At 48.2% G+C, this 18,539-nt stretch overlaps 1 protein-coding gene across 1 annotated transcript; it reads right to left on the reverse strand.

Moving 5' to 3' along the window:
* Positions 1-120: 120 nt before the first annotated feature.
* On the reverse strand, positions 121-12,064 carry TMEM86A (transmembrane protein 86A). Its single transcript, XM_086612859.1, has 3 exons — positions 12,032-12,064; positions 4,789-5,053; positions 121-548 (listed from the first exon to the last, which is right to left on the reverse strand). Exons 1-3 carry the CDS (start codon positions 12,062-12,064, stop codon positions 121-123), a joined length of 726 nt encoding a protein of 241 aa, XP_086468985.1.
* Between the last annotated feature and the right edge of the window lie 6,475 nt (positions 12,065-18,539).

Genomic DNA, 18,539 nt, shown 5'->3' on the forward strand with positions numbered 1-18,539 from the left:
CAAAGAAGCAAAATCAACATCACCAATGTGCCTAGAGAAATGGAGATCTTTCTCAGGGGTGAATGCAGCTACAGCACCTGAGACATAACCCACATTGTTCACAGACTGTTGGCGCTCCACCTAGCTCCTCTTTCTGTAGTCCTCTTCATCTCTGCTCTCTACAGCTGACAGTGCAATAAGCATTTGGGCTGCATAGTAAGTAGCCATGATGATGAAGCGCGAGTAGGGCACAGGAAAGCAGAACTTGTTAAGTGCAATGGTCAGATCCGACACCATGAACAGCATTGCGCCGATGCAGGCCGAGAGCTTGGTCCATGTCCAGAGGTCATTGCACAGCTGCATGCCAGCGACTGCTCGCCAGCCCATGAAGCCAATCAAGGCGATGTAGACAGCTACCAGGTAGGTGAACGGGCCTGAGAGGTAGGAGTACAGGAAGGCGTAACAGGATCCGGAAACAAGGCCCATCAACAAGCCAGCTTTGAGGTCCAAAGGCTTCATGCCGAAGGCTGAGGAGTACAGGATGTGTGTGATGGCGAACATCAGCAGACCTGCAAAGAGGCAGTAACATAGCAAGTGTGACCTTTCATCAGTGACCAGCAGTTGGTAGCAAAAGAAAACATGTGGCTATACTGGGTTTTAAATATCCCGGAATGAGCACGGGCTGAGATGTCCTTCATGCTTTCAGTGGGAACCATACTGACCGCTTGGGACCGTTTTAATATAAAAATCTGTGCAGAGGAGATCAGCCTTAGCACCAAGCTCCTGCCCTACGAAAAAGCCCCAGTGCTGCTATAACTGCAGCCCAGCACAACTCCGCTGTGATGCAAGCGGCTTTGCCGAGAGGCCAGGTGAACTAAGCTGCTGCAGAAGGAACAAAGCTTGTTTTTCAGGTGGTTCCTCCTCTCCTGCTTTGGATGGAAGGGTGGGGGCAAGGCGGACCAAAGGTCATCCCCTCTAACTATCATAGGTCACGCGTGGAACAGGAAGGCTGGAATCAGGGCAGTGTAGGAACAAAATGTGAAAAAAGTCACCAATCCCTCCGAACCCAGATACAAAGCCTGACCACAAACCCCAAGGCACTCAGGATTAAATCTGGCTTCTACTCCATCTCTGCCCATAGCTAGGAGAAACCTAAGCTGTAAAGAAGCAGCTGGCATATTTCAGGGACTGCACCAATGTGCTCTGCCAAAAATTTTATGGCTATTTGCAAGATTCAGATGAGCCTTAGCTGGAATCAATCAGTGAAAATAAAATGCCGGCTTCCCTTTGAAGTGCAACACCCCTGAGAAATGCCAGATGTGGGTGTTGGAAGGTACTGCCCATATGTTATTCACTTGCCATTAATCCATTTGACAAAAAATGTCACAATGTGTTGGTACAGCTGCAGATTACTAGCTGTCATGCCAACCATAGATAATGGGCCCCAAACTGAGTCCACCTCCTCTGGACCTCTGGCTCCCAAACCCACACATGGTGCAGCTGCAGCATGTCCCACTTTATCCTGGCAGGCGTATTACAGTAGCTGGAAGTTTTCATGCAGCCCTAAAGCATGAAATGGAGAAAAGGATCCGGGAAGGTGAGTCCTCCATCAGGACACTCATTTACATTTGAAGCATGATGCTGTGGTGTAAAGGGCAGTCACTAAAACCTGCTGCTGGGGGACATTTCTTCATCCTAATGCTCTTGTGTTGAGGCAGCTTAAAGAAGGGGAAGTGTCTCCCTGCCTTTGGGGAGGACCAGATTGGACATCCACTGAAAGCTCAGCCATGGCAGGATGAGAGGAGAAGCCGCAGGAGGGAGGAGGCTGGCGGGGATCTGGTCTGCAAGGTGAAGCTGGAGAAAACGTACAGTGTGAAGGGGAAGGAAGAGAAACGCAAAGGAGAGCAACAAGAAGTTGACATTTCACAGAGTTACGACACATCATGGGCACAGCACTAAGGAAACCAAGGAGGGATTTAGGACCGGAGCCGTTTATAGTGTTATAGTGCAGGAAAGGTTAGAGCCTTGGGGTGGTAAGGAGAAGGCTACTTCGCCCTAGCAGTGAGAAGTGTTTTTTCCTTTAGTGGCATTGTATGGAGAGTTCTGGGACGGGGAACTGAAGAATGTATTGTCCTTCATGCAGGTGACTGGCAATGAAGAGGAGGAGGAGAAGGCGGAGGAGGAGGAGAAGGCAGAGGAGGACGCGATGCAGCAGCCAAGCAGAAGCCCAGAAAGGCAGGAGGAGTTTTGTGATGTGTGGTGAGGCTGGTGACAAACAAGAGAGTCAGCTCCCAGGTTTGCTCATTCAACACCCACAAATCAAACCAGGAACCGGGGAAACCTGTGATGGCTGCACAGGGAGGGGGTGCATTTCTCTTGCATTTCTCAGCCTTTGGCTCAGCCCACCCAACCACATCAGGCAGATCAGCCCTTCTCCTCTCTGTCTGTCCTCTTCCTTCTCCCTCCATGCCCCTGGAGCTTCCCCTCAGGCTGGCAGCAAGTCCTTTTGGCTAGTCCCTCTTCTTCACTGAATGCATAAATTGTTTCTAAGTGCCTGCTATCAAAGGAGGTGGATGTTAACACTGTAAAGTATCTTCTACATGCAGTAAGACACTAGTCAGAAAATAGCATGTTATTAGTGGACTGAAACAGCAAAAATGCAAAAAAAAAGGCAAGCGCGCCAGGAGTAGGTTCCCAGGCTCTCGCTTCCCTATAAAGTAGTGAACAAACGTCCTTTTATAAACTCATTGTCTCAAAAGCTATTCAATTCAGCCCAGTTCCCAACCCTTTTTTTCAGCCTGAAAGCCATAGAAATTGAACAGAAAGTACGTTTTTATCTAGTATTTCCTCTTATTCTCCTGAAATCCCAAATTCCCACTAACAATGATGTCAAAAGGTTGAATATTGTCAGTCGTCAACAACAGCAGCCAGCTGAGTTTTAGACAGGAGAAAATACATTTTGCAGGAGAGGTGAAGGATGGGGTGGGGTGGTGCACTTTCTCTGCGAACAGCTGAAATGCAAATGTTAACACTTCACTACGGAAGATGGTAGCTCGGATTACCACGGACTGAGGCAGGCAGGAGACAGCCAGGATGAAGGCTGAGATTTTCAAAATGCTCCAAGACAGCTTTTCTTCTCTTTAAGAAGAAAAATATGTCTAAACCCACAAAGCACACTTCTCAGTTGTGAGACTAGGGTCGAAAATCCAACTTATTTGCAGATTAAAACACATCAACCAGATACTGAATTGCTGGGACTGGCTGACCTTCCTCTAGTGCTAAACTGGAGAGGGGACTCAGAGATATCCCAGCTATGTGGGAATGGAGAAGCTCGGAACAGTCCACAGACAAAGACAGTCATGGTGAGAATCAGGCTTTGAATGCTATCCAAGCCACAGCTCAAGGAGCAACTCCAGGAGGCAAAACAGAAGCACAAGCAGTTGGGCTGAGGCGACCTGCGCTGAGCCGGGTACCACTGTTTGGAGGAGGCCCGTCGGTGGGAATGCCAACACTCAGCACAGAGGGCATCGCATCCCAAGAGAAGGCTGGAGCTCCTCAGCAACATGTCCAAAGTTCAGCCAAATAGATCCAATCCTCAGGGCCTAATCTAATCCCCACAAAATCTATAAAAATTTTTACATGAACTTTTAATGAGATTGGGATAAGCCTTTGGGAAGCAGGATTAAAAGCAGATTCAGAGCATTTGGCCTTTCATATCTGGCATTTCACACACTTCCCTCACATAAAGAAAGAGCTTGTGGGAATATCAGAATAAAACTAAATACTGGCCTCATGAGAGGGGGAAAAAATAAGCCTTCGACTTCCAGAGCTGACGACAGCACAAGTCAGAAGAGTTCCCTCATCTCATCACATTTTCCAGTGGGACAGTCACAGAAGCTGGTGAATGATGGGTGTTACATGAGATTCCTGTGCCGGTTAAATCAATTTCAGAAACCCCACCAGTCAGTTTAGTGAAAGTCTCAACTGCTGCTGATTTCTTGTGACAGTCCAAGGCTAGGGAGAGTGTTGCTGCAGGCAGGTTCAACGTGGCTTTAAATGATTAATCCAAATCATTATGTTCCAGTCTGCAAACTGGCACAATAAAACAAGCTTGTTTTGCTCTGAGAGATGTGGATCTTTCTGTAGAGAAGACAGGCCACTGTGGTAGGGTTTGCCCTTGATTCCCCATCATTTACATGTATTGCAAAACAGACATGTCTTGTACAACAGGCTGCATGATTCATACTGATGAACTTGCAGTAAGGACAGGATTTCTGATGCTTTGGTTTCTGACATCCACTTAAACACCTGCCCCAGGCTATGGGCTTGTCTGTCAAAACATAAGGTTCCTCTCCACCTCTTCTCCACTGAGGACCTTTGCACCATGTGTCCTATTTCTGACCCTTGTAGGGAAGGGCTGACATCTCTCTGCAGAGAGATAGGAGGTAGATACTTCTCGTAGCTTCATGGGAGCTGTCAAGTGCCATGAGCATTTTCTTCTCTTCCCCAGGGATTCTGCCTATGCCACCTTCCCAGCTCCAGCCAGCTGAGATACTGTGAGCACGTGCCAGGAAACCAAACCTGCCTCAGTTACCTCCCTGACCTCAAGAGAAGCTCAAGAGAGACTCATCCATGGTGTGACTCCTCTAACCACGATGGATCTTAATCAAGGGATGAGTGCTTCCCACTGCCTGGGGCTTAAGCTGTATACATGAATAAACAAAACACGTGGCCCAGCAACTCATTACTAAATAAAGAGGGTAACAGCTGGACACTGTGGCATCCCTTTAGCACTGACACCGCACTCACCATGAATGAAGTAGCCCTGCTCCTGCCAGATGAGAAAGGCATCTCCCACTGCCGAGAAGATAAGTCCTGCTAGGATGCGGCTGGCACTCCGGTGTGACACTAAGAAGTTAATTCCATGAGCCAGAAGGAAAACCCACAGGCAGAAGATGGGCAGACATTTAATCAGGGCACTGAACCAGGAGGGGCTGGAAGTTGGCAGCCAGAGGACAAAATAGACACAAGTGGCTTTAAAGAAGGGCACCAATTTGGGGCCTTCGCTCTTCACCTAAAAGAAACAAACATCAAAAAAAAAAAAAAAAGAGAAATTAATAGGATCATCAGAAGCATCATTGCAATAAACTGCATAACAGAACTGTCTCCTTCCTTTTCAAAGCTGCTCTTCCATGTATGCTGCCTGCTAGCAGCATTTCTACCCTGAGAAAGGCTGGTCGAACTTTACCATGATCCTCAGCCTAGACCTTTGTGACCCTCTCTGCTGAAAACACTTCTTGGCTGGCAGGATGGGGTTTGGGTGGTGGAGATGAAGGAAGTTTTAGATAGCTTTTCTCTTTACTTGTTCTACTGAAAACATTTAGGCTAGCAGTCAAACTCTGGTTTGACTCTGGTAGTCCTTGCCACTTATCTTGTGTTCAGACTAACCTCTTTTATACACCTCCTTTCCTGTAGCTGCAAAAATACTGTGCTCCTCAGGAACATCCCCGCAGCAAACAAGCCAATAGAAGTGCAAATCTTCCCTCCCGTTTTGGAGGATCCTCTTGCTTAGACAATTGCAGATCACCCTGAGGACACAACCTCTCTTCTAACCCATTCTCTCTCCTGCCCTGTAGCCTCGTGTCTGGAGCTTGCTGTCAGCATCACCACATGACTTCAAAACCCATCACATCAACCTGCCAGGTGAGCATGTCACTTCCTCAGCTGACTAATATCAACATTAATCATGTGTTGCTTTGTTCTAGCATTACACTAATAATATACCGCCCGTATTGCACAAAATATTTTGACTCAAGTCTCTACTGTATAGATCAGACACAAAAATGCAGCGTGAGCACCAGGCTACTCATCGCAAAGCCACGGCAGAGGCAGGGCGCAGAGCTACAGACTCCACGAGCTGGGTCTACTCTTAACATACACTTAGCTGAGACCACTCTGGACAGTGATAAGATACCTATTGTGTTCATCTGCCCTCCTGTGATACTTCTGCATTTTAGTGCCTGAGCTATGTCCTGAGGTCTTTTAGGAGGCCTGTTTCCTCCTGCAGCTAAGGCAGTGCAACCTCCAGAGCTCCCCTGCAAGCAGGGGTTCACTTTCAATCTTCTATTTTCTTTGGTCAAGCAAGATTTCGTTGCTTAGTATCATGATGACTTCCCACTACTCATGGCCAAAAGTACTCAGAGGCCTCATGCACTGGAGGACAGGGGGAAAATTTAGAGGCACTGGAGCTGAGTACACATTGCAAAGTCCATCAAAATCTGAACGTTCATGTATGACACTCTGGGGTTGCTTATCTCACATAAGGAGCCCATGCTCCAAAAACACGCAAAAGAAACATTGGTCTTATTTTCCTATCACTTGGCTCTATTTCTGCTTCCTGCATCATGGGACATTGCCATGACACAAAACCAGCGTCCATCTTCCTTTGATGCAGTGTGCCTTGGTGCAGATACCTAGAATGGCTGAAGACTGCACAGCAGATATCTCCATGCTTAACAGTGCTCAGTTAATAAAGCCTAAACTCATCAAAATTCAGGAGCTTTTACAGACACAAGCAAAGGGACTCAGGTGAAGCTGGAAGACAGAGGCAGAGGCAGTGGAGGGCATCTTCACATGCAGTATCTAAAAAGGGAATGCAATCTCTGGAGCAGCAAGACCATAAATAAAGGGCATGCCAAGAAGACAGTGCTTTCAAAATTGTTCTCGCATCTGATGGAAATTTCCCCAGCATATCAGCAGTTTCTTAGCAGTAAGGTATTTCATTATTCCTGTATACATTATTCATAGGCTATTGCCAACACAATTTTTAAACACTCCATTAAACAACCAGGCTACACGATTCACTCACAAAAGGACATCAGCAAGCTGTTAACTTCCTTGTATTACACAGGGAGCCCGTCGTGAGTCCTCTACTTGGGTTGTCTAAATTAATCGCCATTTACCACTTCTTGTCTACGTTCCTTGGGAGAATTCTGGCAGCAACTACCAAATGAACTTGAAATAAAAGTCATAAAAGCCCACGTAGTCTCACAGCACCGAGGGTGCCTGGGAACTGTCAAGTATCATAGGGGGAAGAGTGGAGCCAAGCTTCTCCCTCCTTCAGACCCAGCACTTTCCCCTTCTGGAGTGACCCATCAGGCTCAGACTATCCCAAGCCAGTGCCCGGCTCCAGCTCTGCCTCCTCCCCTTCTCACTCTTTTTTTTAATCAAAAATGTAGTTTATCACATTCATGTTCTCACAGTTGCAGGCAACAGATGACACCACTTCTGGCAGGGTTTCCTCCTCTCCCCAACTAGTTGTGGACAATCCTCACCACGTGTCCTGGTTTTAGCTGGGACAAAGTCAGCTCTTCTTTTTAGCAGCTAGAAGAGCTCCGTGTTTTGGTTTTACTCAGAGGCTCGCTCTGAGAAGAATGTTGATAGCAAGCTGATGTTTGTGGTTGGACGTGAGACTCCAAGGACTTTTCAGTGTGCCGGAGTGCAGAAGCACGGTGGGATAAGGGGGGAGCATAGCTGGGACAAGGGGGCCACGATTCCCCTTGTGATTTGTGGTGGAACTTAAGATTGAGGGCCAAACTGGCCAATTAGTATTCCATATCATGCAGCGTCATGCCCAGTATAAAGGTGAGGGACAGCCGGAAAGAAGGGCTTTTTGCGCTTTGGCTCTCTTATCGCTTTTGCGCTTCTGTGCTTTTGCTCTATTGCTTCCCCCCCCCCCCGCCCCCCCCTCTCTTCCAGTACTCCCACTCTCGGAGTACTATCTCTCTCTGCCCCTCTCTATTGCGGGGCCTCGTGTTCATCTGGGATTGCAGCTTCAGGACGAGACAGGCTGTGGATAAGAGGGGGTGGTGAGCATCTACACTGTGTATTACTTATCTGTATTAAATTGTTCTTATCTCAACCCACGGGTTTCCCGTTTCTCCTTTAATTCTCTCCCTCATTCCTGGGGCTGGGGGAGGTTGAGTGACCAGCTGTGTGGGGTTCGGTTGCTGGAGCAGCCTAACCCACAACACCACGCCGTAAAGAGCCCGAGATCCTCAGCACGGAAAACTAACAACCTACGGAGCTACAAAGTGCGAAAGAATTTGCAGCATCGACAGTGCTCCAGGTCCCTGCAACAGTCTCAGCTAAGGTGGGTAGTTTTGTACCTCTGAAGACAAAAGTTTATGCTGAAAGATAGAGTTCAAGTTCAGCCTTGTTTGCAACACATCACAGAGGCACTGTTAGAAGCATGCAGGAGAGTATTTGGGTTAATAAACAACGGAAGTTCTATTTAATACCTCATATTAAAAGAAAAACACCTGCTAGGAGCAGTTACCATGACAATCACAGCTAGCCCTCCCCTGTGTGCATGCATGATGAGACAGGTTTTAATTACACTTGTCGTTTTCCCCAGGAACCTTGCCTTACTGAATATAAGGTATGCACTTGTGCAGAAAGATTGTATTTGCTTGGTAAACTTAAAATTACCATTTCGTAACTATTTGAATGTGAATTTTCCAAACCCAGCCAGCATTATTTTAAAATAATGGTTTGTACTATTTCCATCCTAATAATAATTAAGGCGTTTTTCAGGCATAAGGGGTCAGATTCCAGTCTCAGTTACTCACCCGTAACCCTGGAATTTACAGTGTTATGGAGTCCTCCTGTAAGAACAACCTCGTATATCTAGAAGGGCTACAGGCTTCTCATCATTAAGGCTTTACTTCTTTACACTTTCGCCACAAGTATCCTTCAAATGAGTTACTTCCAAACATGCCCTTGCCCACTACTGAAGGCTGCTGCTCAGAGGAGCCTCTGTTACAGCTCTGACCAAAATACGTGCTCCATGAAGTTCACCACTTGCTGAGACAGAGGCACCTGCACAACTGAAGGCTGGGCAGCACATCCTGCTGGGATGGTGTGGCACGGTAAATATTTGGGAGAAGTCTCCCAGGAAAAACTGATTCAACTAGAGGGTGAGGCTGGGGGATTGCCCTCTGTTTGGACACGTGGCTGAGGTTTGGGAAGAAGTGATGGGGCAACTTGCCACCTGTAGGACAAGTCAAGGCTGGTATTGGGAAACCGTGTACCAACATGAGTGGAGGCTGCGGCCTGAGGAAAGCCAAGCATATAATCCATGACAGGACTTGCCTGTACCTCAGGGAAGGGAACATTATTTCTTGGCTGCATGGATAAATTGCATCAAACCACCCATCTCCTTTGCACCTGTGTCTCAGAGATGGAATGTGACATGGGGCTGTGCCATGGTGTTGGAAAAGGAAGCACTTGATGCGAGTGACAAGATCCTTTTTGCTAATGTACATGATCGTCATGGCTTTAAACTGGGTTTTGCCATTTTGTTACAAATCCTATTGTGTTTTTCTTCCCGCTTCTTTTCTTCTTCCACTGCTAATGTACTCTGTGCTGAAATGCAGTACAGAAAACATCTTGAATACAATGACAAGGCAGTGTTTCCCAGTTGTGAATTTCTAAACTGAGCATAATTTAGGGCATTTTCTCAACTGCTGTGACTACTAAGTTACTTAAAGTCTTTAAAAATTAGTTTAAGTTGCTGTAAAGCCACTATCTCTGTATTTGTGGAATTACAGTGAAAGTATCACTTATTAAATTATCTGTATCCAATCAAATCCAATTAAACTCTCCAAGACTTAGGAAGATTAGGAGGAAGTTGTGTCTTGGCTCTCACCAAGAGATTTTGGACCAGATGATGTCCAGAGGTCCCTTCCAACCTCAACCATTCTGTAATTCTGTGATCTTGAAACATAACATAGTATTGGTGCATGCAGCTCTCTGGAGGCTCAGAGCTTGGATATCCACCTCTCTTCTAGGGATTCATAGGTTTATAGTATCCCTTCTTGTTTGTCCGTGCTCATTCTGCTCCAGTTTGAAATATTGCTCATTTCTTTGTTGCTGTTGTTCAACAGTGACGGATGACACTATCACACAAGAATTCCAACCATGCTGTAATTCAGTATTGGTGTAAGACGTCTTGAGAGGCTGGGCTAGCCGATGGAGAAACACATTTACAGGGGAAGTGGCAGACCTGAAGAAGTAACTTTGGGTCTTAAGGACTGACTAAAAGTTCCCAGTGTGCAAAATACAAGATGTAGCACACAAAGATGACCAAAAGCTTCAGACAACAGCTCCTAAGCTATATCCGCAAATTAGCTAGTGGTGACTTGCCAAGAGCCCAGAGGTCCCTGATGGATGATCTCTTCTTGCACCTCCCTGCTATGCAGCACTAGGAGATGCCTATGATCCATATCTATGTTGGTATAAACCAATATTCGCTACAGGGTATGACTTGGGAAACACCTACACTGCGCCTCAGCAGCACAGAGACGGCCTGTTCTGACTGCTGCAGGCACATAACCAAGCTCCTCTACCCTAGAATAAGCTGCATTCACAGAGGAACAGCTACATTTGTAAGATAGTGCCCTGATTTTAACATTTTGGAGCCAGTTGTCTGTATTGACATCACAAGTGGGATGAAGAAAATCCAGCTGCCACAGGGAAGGAGACGTCTTGCTCCTGAGGTATAGAAGAAAGTCAGAAGCTTGTTGCTTTGAAATGCTTAAGTCGTACAAAGTTCACTGTTCCTGAGCCTCGCACGGGTCCCAGGAAACAACGTCAAGCATCAAATAATGCTCTTCTCTCTGCAAGTGCCCTAAATCAGCCTCTACAGAAAATGAGTATACAGCCTCTTCCAGACACCCGCTGTGTGCCAGCCTGCTGTGGGGATATGGCTCATGCCCGTTGGGCTGTAAAATGCTGCTTTCCAGGAAAAGTGTTTTAAAAATAATACCCCAGCTATTCCACTGAGCAACACTTGAGCACAACTGTGCGCACAGGCCAAAAAAAGCTGGGCCCTTGTCCTCCACCTATCCCTCTTGATGGTCTTGGCTGGCCGAGTACCATTTTCTGTATCCACGGCTGAGCTGTTTCTCCCAGCTTTTGGCATCCTGCATCGTGGATTCTGCCTTGGTTCTGCCCTACTGTGACAATAGCTCTTACCCCTAGCTGTGTGCCAGTAAATATTTATGTGGCTTTGTTGCCACATTTTATGCTGCCACTGCAAGCCCATGGTTTCTTGTTTCTCGTTCCCCAGAATATGTGGCTCTTTGCAAGGCACTGACGACCCTCTGTGCAGTCTGTGTCACAGAAGGAGAGCTGCTTCAGCCTGGGGATGGACCACAGTTAGGACAAAGCATACGTATGTGCAACAGGCTCTCATCTACAGAGCAACAGGGGACCAACACAATTCCCCATCAGGCTGAGCCTACAGAAAACCCATCTTTGTGCTTAACCAAAATGAGTTAGACCATAAGGAGAAGCCCGTGTGTACACAGATCCTCGCCCGAGGCAGTCAATTTTCCCCTGAATTCAATGACCCATCAGCTTTTGCTGAACCAAGGAGGAAGGCAGCAGTGCTGGGCAATTCCTGGCCACAAACCTGCATGAGAAGGTTTGGAGAAGAGAAGGCTCCGGGGTGATCTTATAGCAGCTTTCCAGTACCTAAAGGAGGCCTACAGGAAAGCTGGAGAGAGACTTTTTACAAGGGCCTGTAGTAATAGGACAAGGGGCAATGGATTTAAACTGAAAGAGGGCAGATTTAGGTTAGATATAAGAAAGAAATTCTTTACATTGAGGGTGGTGAGGTACTGGAACAGGTTGCCCAGAGAAGTTGTGGATTCCCCATCCCTGGAGGTGTTCAAGGCCAGGTTGGATGAGGCTTTGGGCAACCTGGTGTAGTGGAGGATTTCCCTGCCCATGGCAGGGGGGTTGGAACTAGATGATCTTTGAGGTCCCTTCCAACCCTAACCATTCTATGATTCTATGAGCTGACTGCGAAGCCACCACCCTCCTGGGCTTGCTTGCACATTCCCACCTTTGCTCGGATGGTGCAACGTCAAGCCTTCTGAATGTGTGCACACTGAAACTGATATAAAAGGGAATTTTTAGGCAGGGGGCCAGGTAATGTCTGTAACAGGGAGGATTGAGCTGTTCGGTACCCAAATTCACCATTTACCTCTTCCCTGTCCTGGGTGAACGCAGGGGCCATGGCAACGACCAGCCATGGCATGGGCCCTTGCCTGGCCACAAAGCACAGGCTCCAGTGGCCACTCCAGCTGCCCAGCTCTGCGTCCCTCCTGGGTGGCTTGCAGAGGTGAGAGAGGAGGAGATGGATGAGACATAAAAGGGTCACCCAGTCAGCACTTTTCACTCCACAGGGTTGACGAAATATTAGGGCTGGGTGGGACAGCCCAGAGTGGTACACTGGTGAGTGTAGGTGAGTGCAAAGTGCTTCACCTCCAACTCTGCTCTCCTGCAGGAGCAAACGTGCTCCTGGGAGAGAACCGATTGCCTTTTGTCAAGGAACGTACTAGCTCTTACATGCCCCAAGTTGATCCTGAATAAAATTCTGAGAAAAAGTGCTTGTTTAGGGAGGGTGGTGAAGAGTTCCTGAACCAGACAATCAACCTGCCTGAAATAAAGTGTTGGTGCAACATATTTGTGCAAGCAGGAATTAATTAAGAGGTTTTATGTTTGTATTGGAGGTGCCACAGGTCAGGCATCCAAGGCAGATGGCTCCTGAACAGGTTCCACATGCTACAGGAAATTCAGGGTGATAGATAAACCCTCCTCCTCTCAAGTGGAGACAAGATTGTCAAGGCTCCATCTAAAATGGACTTGTAAAATAGCTAACAAATCACCCAGGAGAAGATGGTACATGATTTGCCTTTAGGAGAATGTGTGTGCTGATAATCCTCTCCCTCCGTCAGGCTTATGCCATGCGATGAGTTTCGCCAGACCTTGCGGTGCTTTGTGGCAGCTACTGGCACTTCCCAGCACAACTGGGCGCCTCCATTTCTCCAATAAGGGTAACGCAGTGAAACTCAGCTTGTGCCTGGCTGTCCAGCCAGACCTGTTTGCAAGTGGTCAAAAAATCATGGTTTAGTCTGACAGGAGAGCCTCCATCGTTCAGCACACGCCAGAATAGCCAGGCTCAGCCTGAACGCTTCCCACCTGCAAAAGGACTGTCCTCCCAGCTCAGCCACATGCAGGAGGAGCCGTGGGTCCAAGGCAGATATCCCATCCCCAGGGTCTCATCAACTCCTCCTGCAGAACAGGGCTGGTTTGCCAGCTTCTCTGATTCCTCCCTCTACCCCAGCAGTCTGGGTACTCTCTTCCCAGTTAAGCAAAGTAAGCTCAAGCCGCTCCACAATGGACTGACACAGAGTTGAGAGCTAGAAATACTTGACTTCTTTTTCTTAAGACCAAGCTATGGCTATTTGCCAGAAAAATACAATTAAAAATTTGGCAGGGGCCCTAACAGTCTTTGGGTGGTGAACTCAGATATATCGCTGCACGAGTTCTTGGCATCAGAAAAATCACCCTTTGGTGGAGGCACAGGGGAGCAGGCAGTGGGTGAGGATTAATCAAACTGGCATCTAACAAGGGTCCCTGTGCCACACAGCTGCACACAGAAACGAGAACTGCAACAAAAAGTTTAATTTCCAAGCCAGAATCCGGCCCGACTTGCAGCCACATCAACGTTCAACCTAATCTCCGGATTAACCATGGGGGGGATGAAAACCTATCAGCACCGAGATTAAAATCTTCCAGACAAGCGTCTTCCCCCCAGATGCAGAATAAAGGAGGGAGTTCGGAGTGGCAGTTTCCCCGCAGCCTCCTGGCAGCAGGGCAACGTTTGCCTGCAGCACCAGCCTCCTCCCAGGGGGAAACCACCACTCAAGTCCCTGCGGCGCGGCAGCACGCCGGGGCTCAGCAGGGGCACGGCGCGGCACGGCCACCCAGCTGAATAGCGGCAGGCAAGCGTCGAGAACGGGACATTTCGTCCCACGCCAGCTGGGGAGCACGTGAGCGAGGGTCATCGCGTGGTAGGAACGCCAGCGATGTGAGGCTGCAGACGCGGCTGTTGCAAAGGTCTCTGTCCCGATGTTCGCTCTCCGAGTGCCATTTCTCCACCACAGGCTGCTGTCCGTCCCTAGCCGTAGACACTGCTCAAGAGAAGTCTGTGCCACCCAACGCTTTACCTTAGCCACGCTGTGATACAACACCAAAACCCCCTGTCGCCTGCTGCATGGGAGTACGTTTCTGAAGGAGACTATCTAGGATAGGTTTTGGAAGAAAACTGCACTGAACACACAACATATGAAGGATATATAAATAAATGGCTTGAGAAGCTAAAAGAGATGGGCATTAGACGAGCTTTGTGGCCTTTGCCAGAGGACAGCAAAATAGCTACAACCATGAACCCTTGTGCAGTGGTCAGGGAGGGAGATGAACAGTAACAGACAAAGGTGGCAGGCAGCCTGCACTTCTGCCCCTTCCCAAATTAAGGCAGGAGGAACCAAACGTACAGAAATATCAAAGCCCACGTTAGCAAAGCTGCAATACGAATACAACAGCAGTCTTGTCTTCAGTTGTTTAATGAAGAAATTAGAAAACACTCAGTGCTGAGAGTCACACTGGCTGTGCTCACGGAGCTGCTGACGAGGCCCATTTAGCTCAGCAGCCAATGTCACCTGGGAACTGTTGGACATTGCAGCTTTCTGCTGCTATAGCCACAAGTTAAAAAATAAATCTGCAAACACCTGGGACATAAAATAGTGCGGGGGAAAGCCACAAATAGGAAACTGGAGTCTCACCTTCAACAGATTCCTGCAGGAGGCCTTAGAAATGTGAGGGAATGGTCCCATAACAGCCTAAAGTAGAGGCGGCTAGTTCTGGAGCCAAGGAAATAATCTCCACCGCATCAGGGCACAGCCTGTGCCACGTGTTGCATCAGAAGCCCACTCCTGCTCCTTGCCTTTTTATCCACGACATTGCCCAAAGCTATCTTGAGACACTGGGCCACGGCGTTCCCTCCAGCAACTAAGGAAAATATAGCATCCATAAAGGTATCTCCTGTACTGAATAGAAGAAATTGTGTTAGCTCAGTTAACTACGGTCAACAAGCTGTGCAACAGCACATCTGGGACCTGCCTCTGCTATGCAGGACCTGTTGTTATCAACAGGGAGCCCTAATACCAGGCAAAGCGAGGTACTGCTACAGCGGCCAATACTTTAGAAAGTCACTTGGGTATCTGCCCTTGGCTTCCCAGGACCTCAGGGAAGCCTTGAAGATGGCAAAGGCCTTCTTTAGCAGATGTTAACTCCTAAAAATTAAATTACAAACACGTTTCACCCTGAAGACTGCTTGGATGTATGTTGTTTTGCTAGGGCTTGTTTTCTTTAATTTGGGTTTGCTTTTTTCCATTACCAAGCATCATCTGTCATGTCTACCAGATTGATACAGGACCACAAGCAGGGCTAATTTTTTTTAACCTACAGTAGTAATAACTGACTCCACATCTGTAACAATCCTATAGCTGTCAGCAGTTTTGGAGACTGCCTTCCTAGTGCGGCTGGCAATCTACCATTGCCGATGACCAACAACGTTAAACCAGTCAAGAATTCAAATGCCTCTGCAGGGCCAAGGGAGCTGTCACAGATGAAAGCTTTCAGGGTAGTCCGCTGGCTCTCAGAAATGAAAGCAAAAACATAGCATTTGCCTGCCAGCATCTTATCTCAGAGCAAAGACTGCTCTTCCCTCCTGGGATTCCGGGTCTTCCTTTTTGTGTAGCAGAAAGCAAACCTCTCCGAACATTTCCTTTGCTGTGACACTCACAAAAGAACCCCTTGCAGCTGTCTAAAAACCTGTACCACAATGGATCTGCCTTTTCACTTTGCTCATCAGAGCTGCAGTGGTACCGCAGCAAGGGCACGCACCGTTCCTCGGTGAGCAAGGTCAGGTGGGGCTGCGTCTCCTAGTGCTGCCCAGGACCATGGGGGGATGCTGTGAAGCCACAGGGAGCTTCAGGAGCCAGCCAGCACCCTGGGATGTGCAGTCAGTGACTGTCCCAGGCAATTCCTCTCAGTATGGGAAGGGGCAGTTATTTGGCTTGTCACACTAACATCCAGATAAAAAACTTCTACTGCTTATGGAATAGTCTCCACAACTCATCCTGGGGATGGTTTCCAGGCTACAAGCATGCGTTCTCAGGAGACTTGTCATTATTTATATCACACTCTTGTGAAAGAGAATACAGATTTCTGGTACCCAGGAAAAAGTAGTGCTAGGTTTTGTGTTGCTCTAAGCATTACCTTGGAGGGGCTGGGGAAGTCCTGCTGGCTGTGGGGCACAGGGCCATAGCAGAAAGCAGCACCCCCTTGCAAGGCTCATTGCTGCAGACCATCTGCCCCACGAGCTGTGTGGCAAGACTGGGGCCTCTCTCCAGCCTCTCCGAGATGGGTGCAGACCCAAAATAAAATGCCCCAGGGAGAACTGTCAGTTCTTCCCTTGTCTGTACCAAGGGCGGGCTGACCCTGTAGGTAATAGCAGTGAGGGGTCTGCACACAAAGTGTTTTGTCCCCAGGGCCGTAATCCACCTTTTGCCTTCACTCTCCCATCTTCAGCCTTACTCACACCCCACAACCCACCACAACATTCTAGTACTTGTCGGAGGGCCCGGCCACCCCGTCGCTTGGCTGCACCAGGGGCGATGCACAGAAGAATGGGCACTCAGGGGAAACGGGCACTTGGCAAAGCTCTACCTTGCTTTGCCGGTAGGGACTGGTGTCTGGGAGGGACGGGAGGCCCTTCCATCCAGAAGCAACTTCTTCAGCAGAGAAGACCTCATTTTACCTATGATCTATGGAGAATAATGCAGGTCTAAATGAACAGCGTTGCAGGCACTGGTGCTGTCACAGCCCCTTACGCTAACAGCTGACGAGCCATTAGTGTAGCAGAGAAGGCAGGTGGCACATGCCAGGCTGTACCAGCCGTTCCCAAAGATGTGCCAAGGGTGAAACCACCTCTGGCACTCAAAAAGCACTTGTGCAGCTCACCTTTCTGGCTCACACACCAGGCAGGTGAGGTTTTTGCACACGCCATGGGAAGGCAGAACTGAGAGAGGAGTGGCAGGCGGCTGCCAGTGGCTGGGAAAGCTGGCAGCTCGATGCAAGAAACTTTCGCTGTACGCGGCTGCAATAAGATCAGCAAAATCTGGCAAAGGCAAGCACGGCTGTGCTAGGAAACCCAGGAGGGACAGCTCAGCTTGTCTCCTGCCTAATGGAAAGCTGAATGAAATGCTCTGCCTGCATATCATGTCCTGCGGGCTGAAAGCTTGTGAAACACTGATGTTAAAGAAAATTAGAAGGGAAAATAGCAATGCACCCCAATAAAGACGTGTATTTAGAGAGGTGCCACTCTGGTAGCTTATAAAAAAGCAGCAGCTCTCCTCATGTTGTCATGGGACCAATATACTTTAAGAGACAGGAGGAGGTAAGGTCAAAGCATGACAGTGGAGTCACAGATTTTATTTCCGATATCTATTCTTGTGCCAAGATGTTGTGGCCTGGGCAAGCCAGTATCAGACATAAATTACATGAAGATAAATTGGACTTTCCCAGCCAATCTGAGCAGATGTGGGGTGGGCAGGTGCAAACCCTAACCTGCGCAAACACTAGCCCACACGCTCTCAGGATTCACACTCATATATCAAGGGTATGATATAGGCTTGCAAAACCCCTGGTGTAATTGGGCTGCATATACAAACGCGGACCACGCTCACAGATGAGTGTGCAGCTGCTTACCCGTGTTATGCCCTTTATATTGAGGCTGCAGGCTCACAGGTGCATGGGACACAAACATCAATTAAGTGATAAACTTGTCATCACGCTCCTTTTCTATCAGGGTTTCAGGGAAAAGCCATGCAACTTGCTTAGTTTCTCTTGCAATGGAGCACAAGTCAGCACTGCTATCCAGGCACCCTGCCTGGCTCTGATTTATGCCATAACAAAACCAAAAGACACAAGCAGACAGGGATATGGCAGCCAAACTATGGTCTCAGCTGGCACAAGCCCAGTTCTGCTGAAGCCACAGGAGACAACATGACTCACGTAAGGCTGAGGATCTGCCCGGTGTGTCTAGTATGTACTGAAAAATGTGCAGCTGGCTTAACATCAAATTTACCCTCAATCTCAAGCAGCAGTTCAATCAGAGGCTACTTGCAGCTAGCAGAAAAGCACTTTTTTTGATCCATAATCGGAAACGTAATGCCTGATGCCAACTGGCGCCATATCTGTCTCCAAAGCCAGTGAGGGGCAAAAAATGAAACCTCACCATTCAAACTTGACAAAAGTCGCCAGGCCAATTCAGTAACATGGCTTGTCTCATCTCCCCTCAGTCCTGGAAAGTACTTGTTTTGCAGTAATCTACAGGAATTAGTTTTTGGGAGAAAGTGTAACCCGCTGGTACGAACAAGGGACTTCCATAAGCTCACAGCAAGATGAATGAAAACAGCCACCATCCTCATTAACAGACAGATTTGCGACGCAAGAGTCAGCTTGCAGCACTAAGGAAGAGACACGAGCTGCACTTACTCAGAGAGAAACTGCACCCTGTGCCGTTCTGGGTCAGAGGCTGCGGTGTGCGTCCCCGGGCTCTCTGCAGGGATCTGAAATCCTTC

Source organism: Tauraco erythrolophus, chromosome 6, assembly GCF_009769465.1.
Source record: "Tauraco erythrolophus isolate bTauEry1 chromosome 6, bTauEry1.pri, whole genome shotgun sequence".
Lineage (NCBI taxonomy): Eukaryota > Metazoa > Chordata > Aves > Musophagiformes > Musophagidae > Tauraco > Tauraco erythrolophus.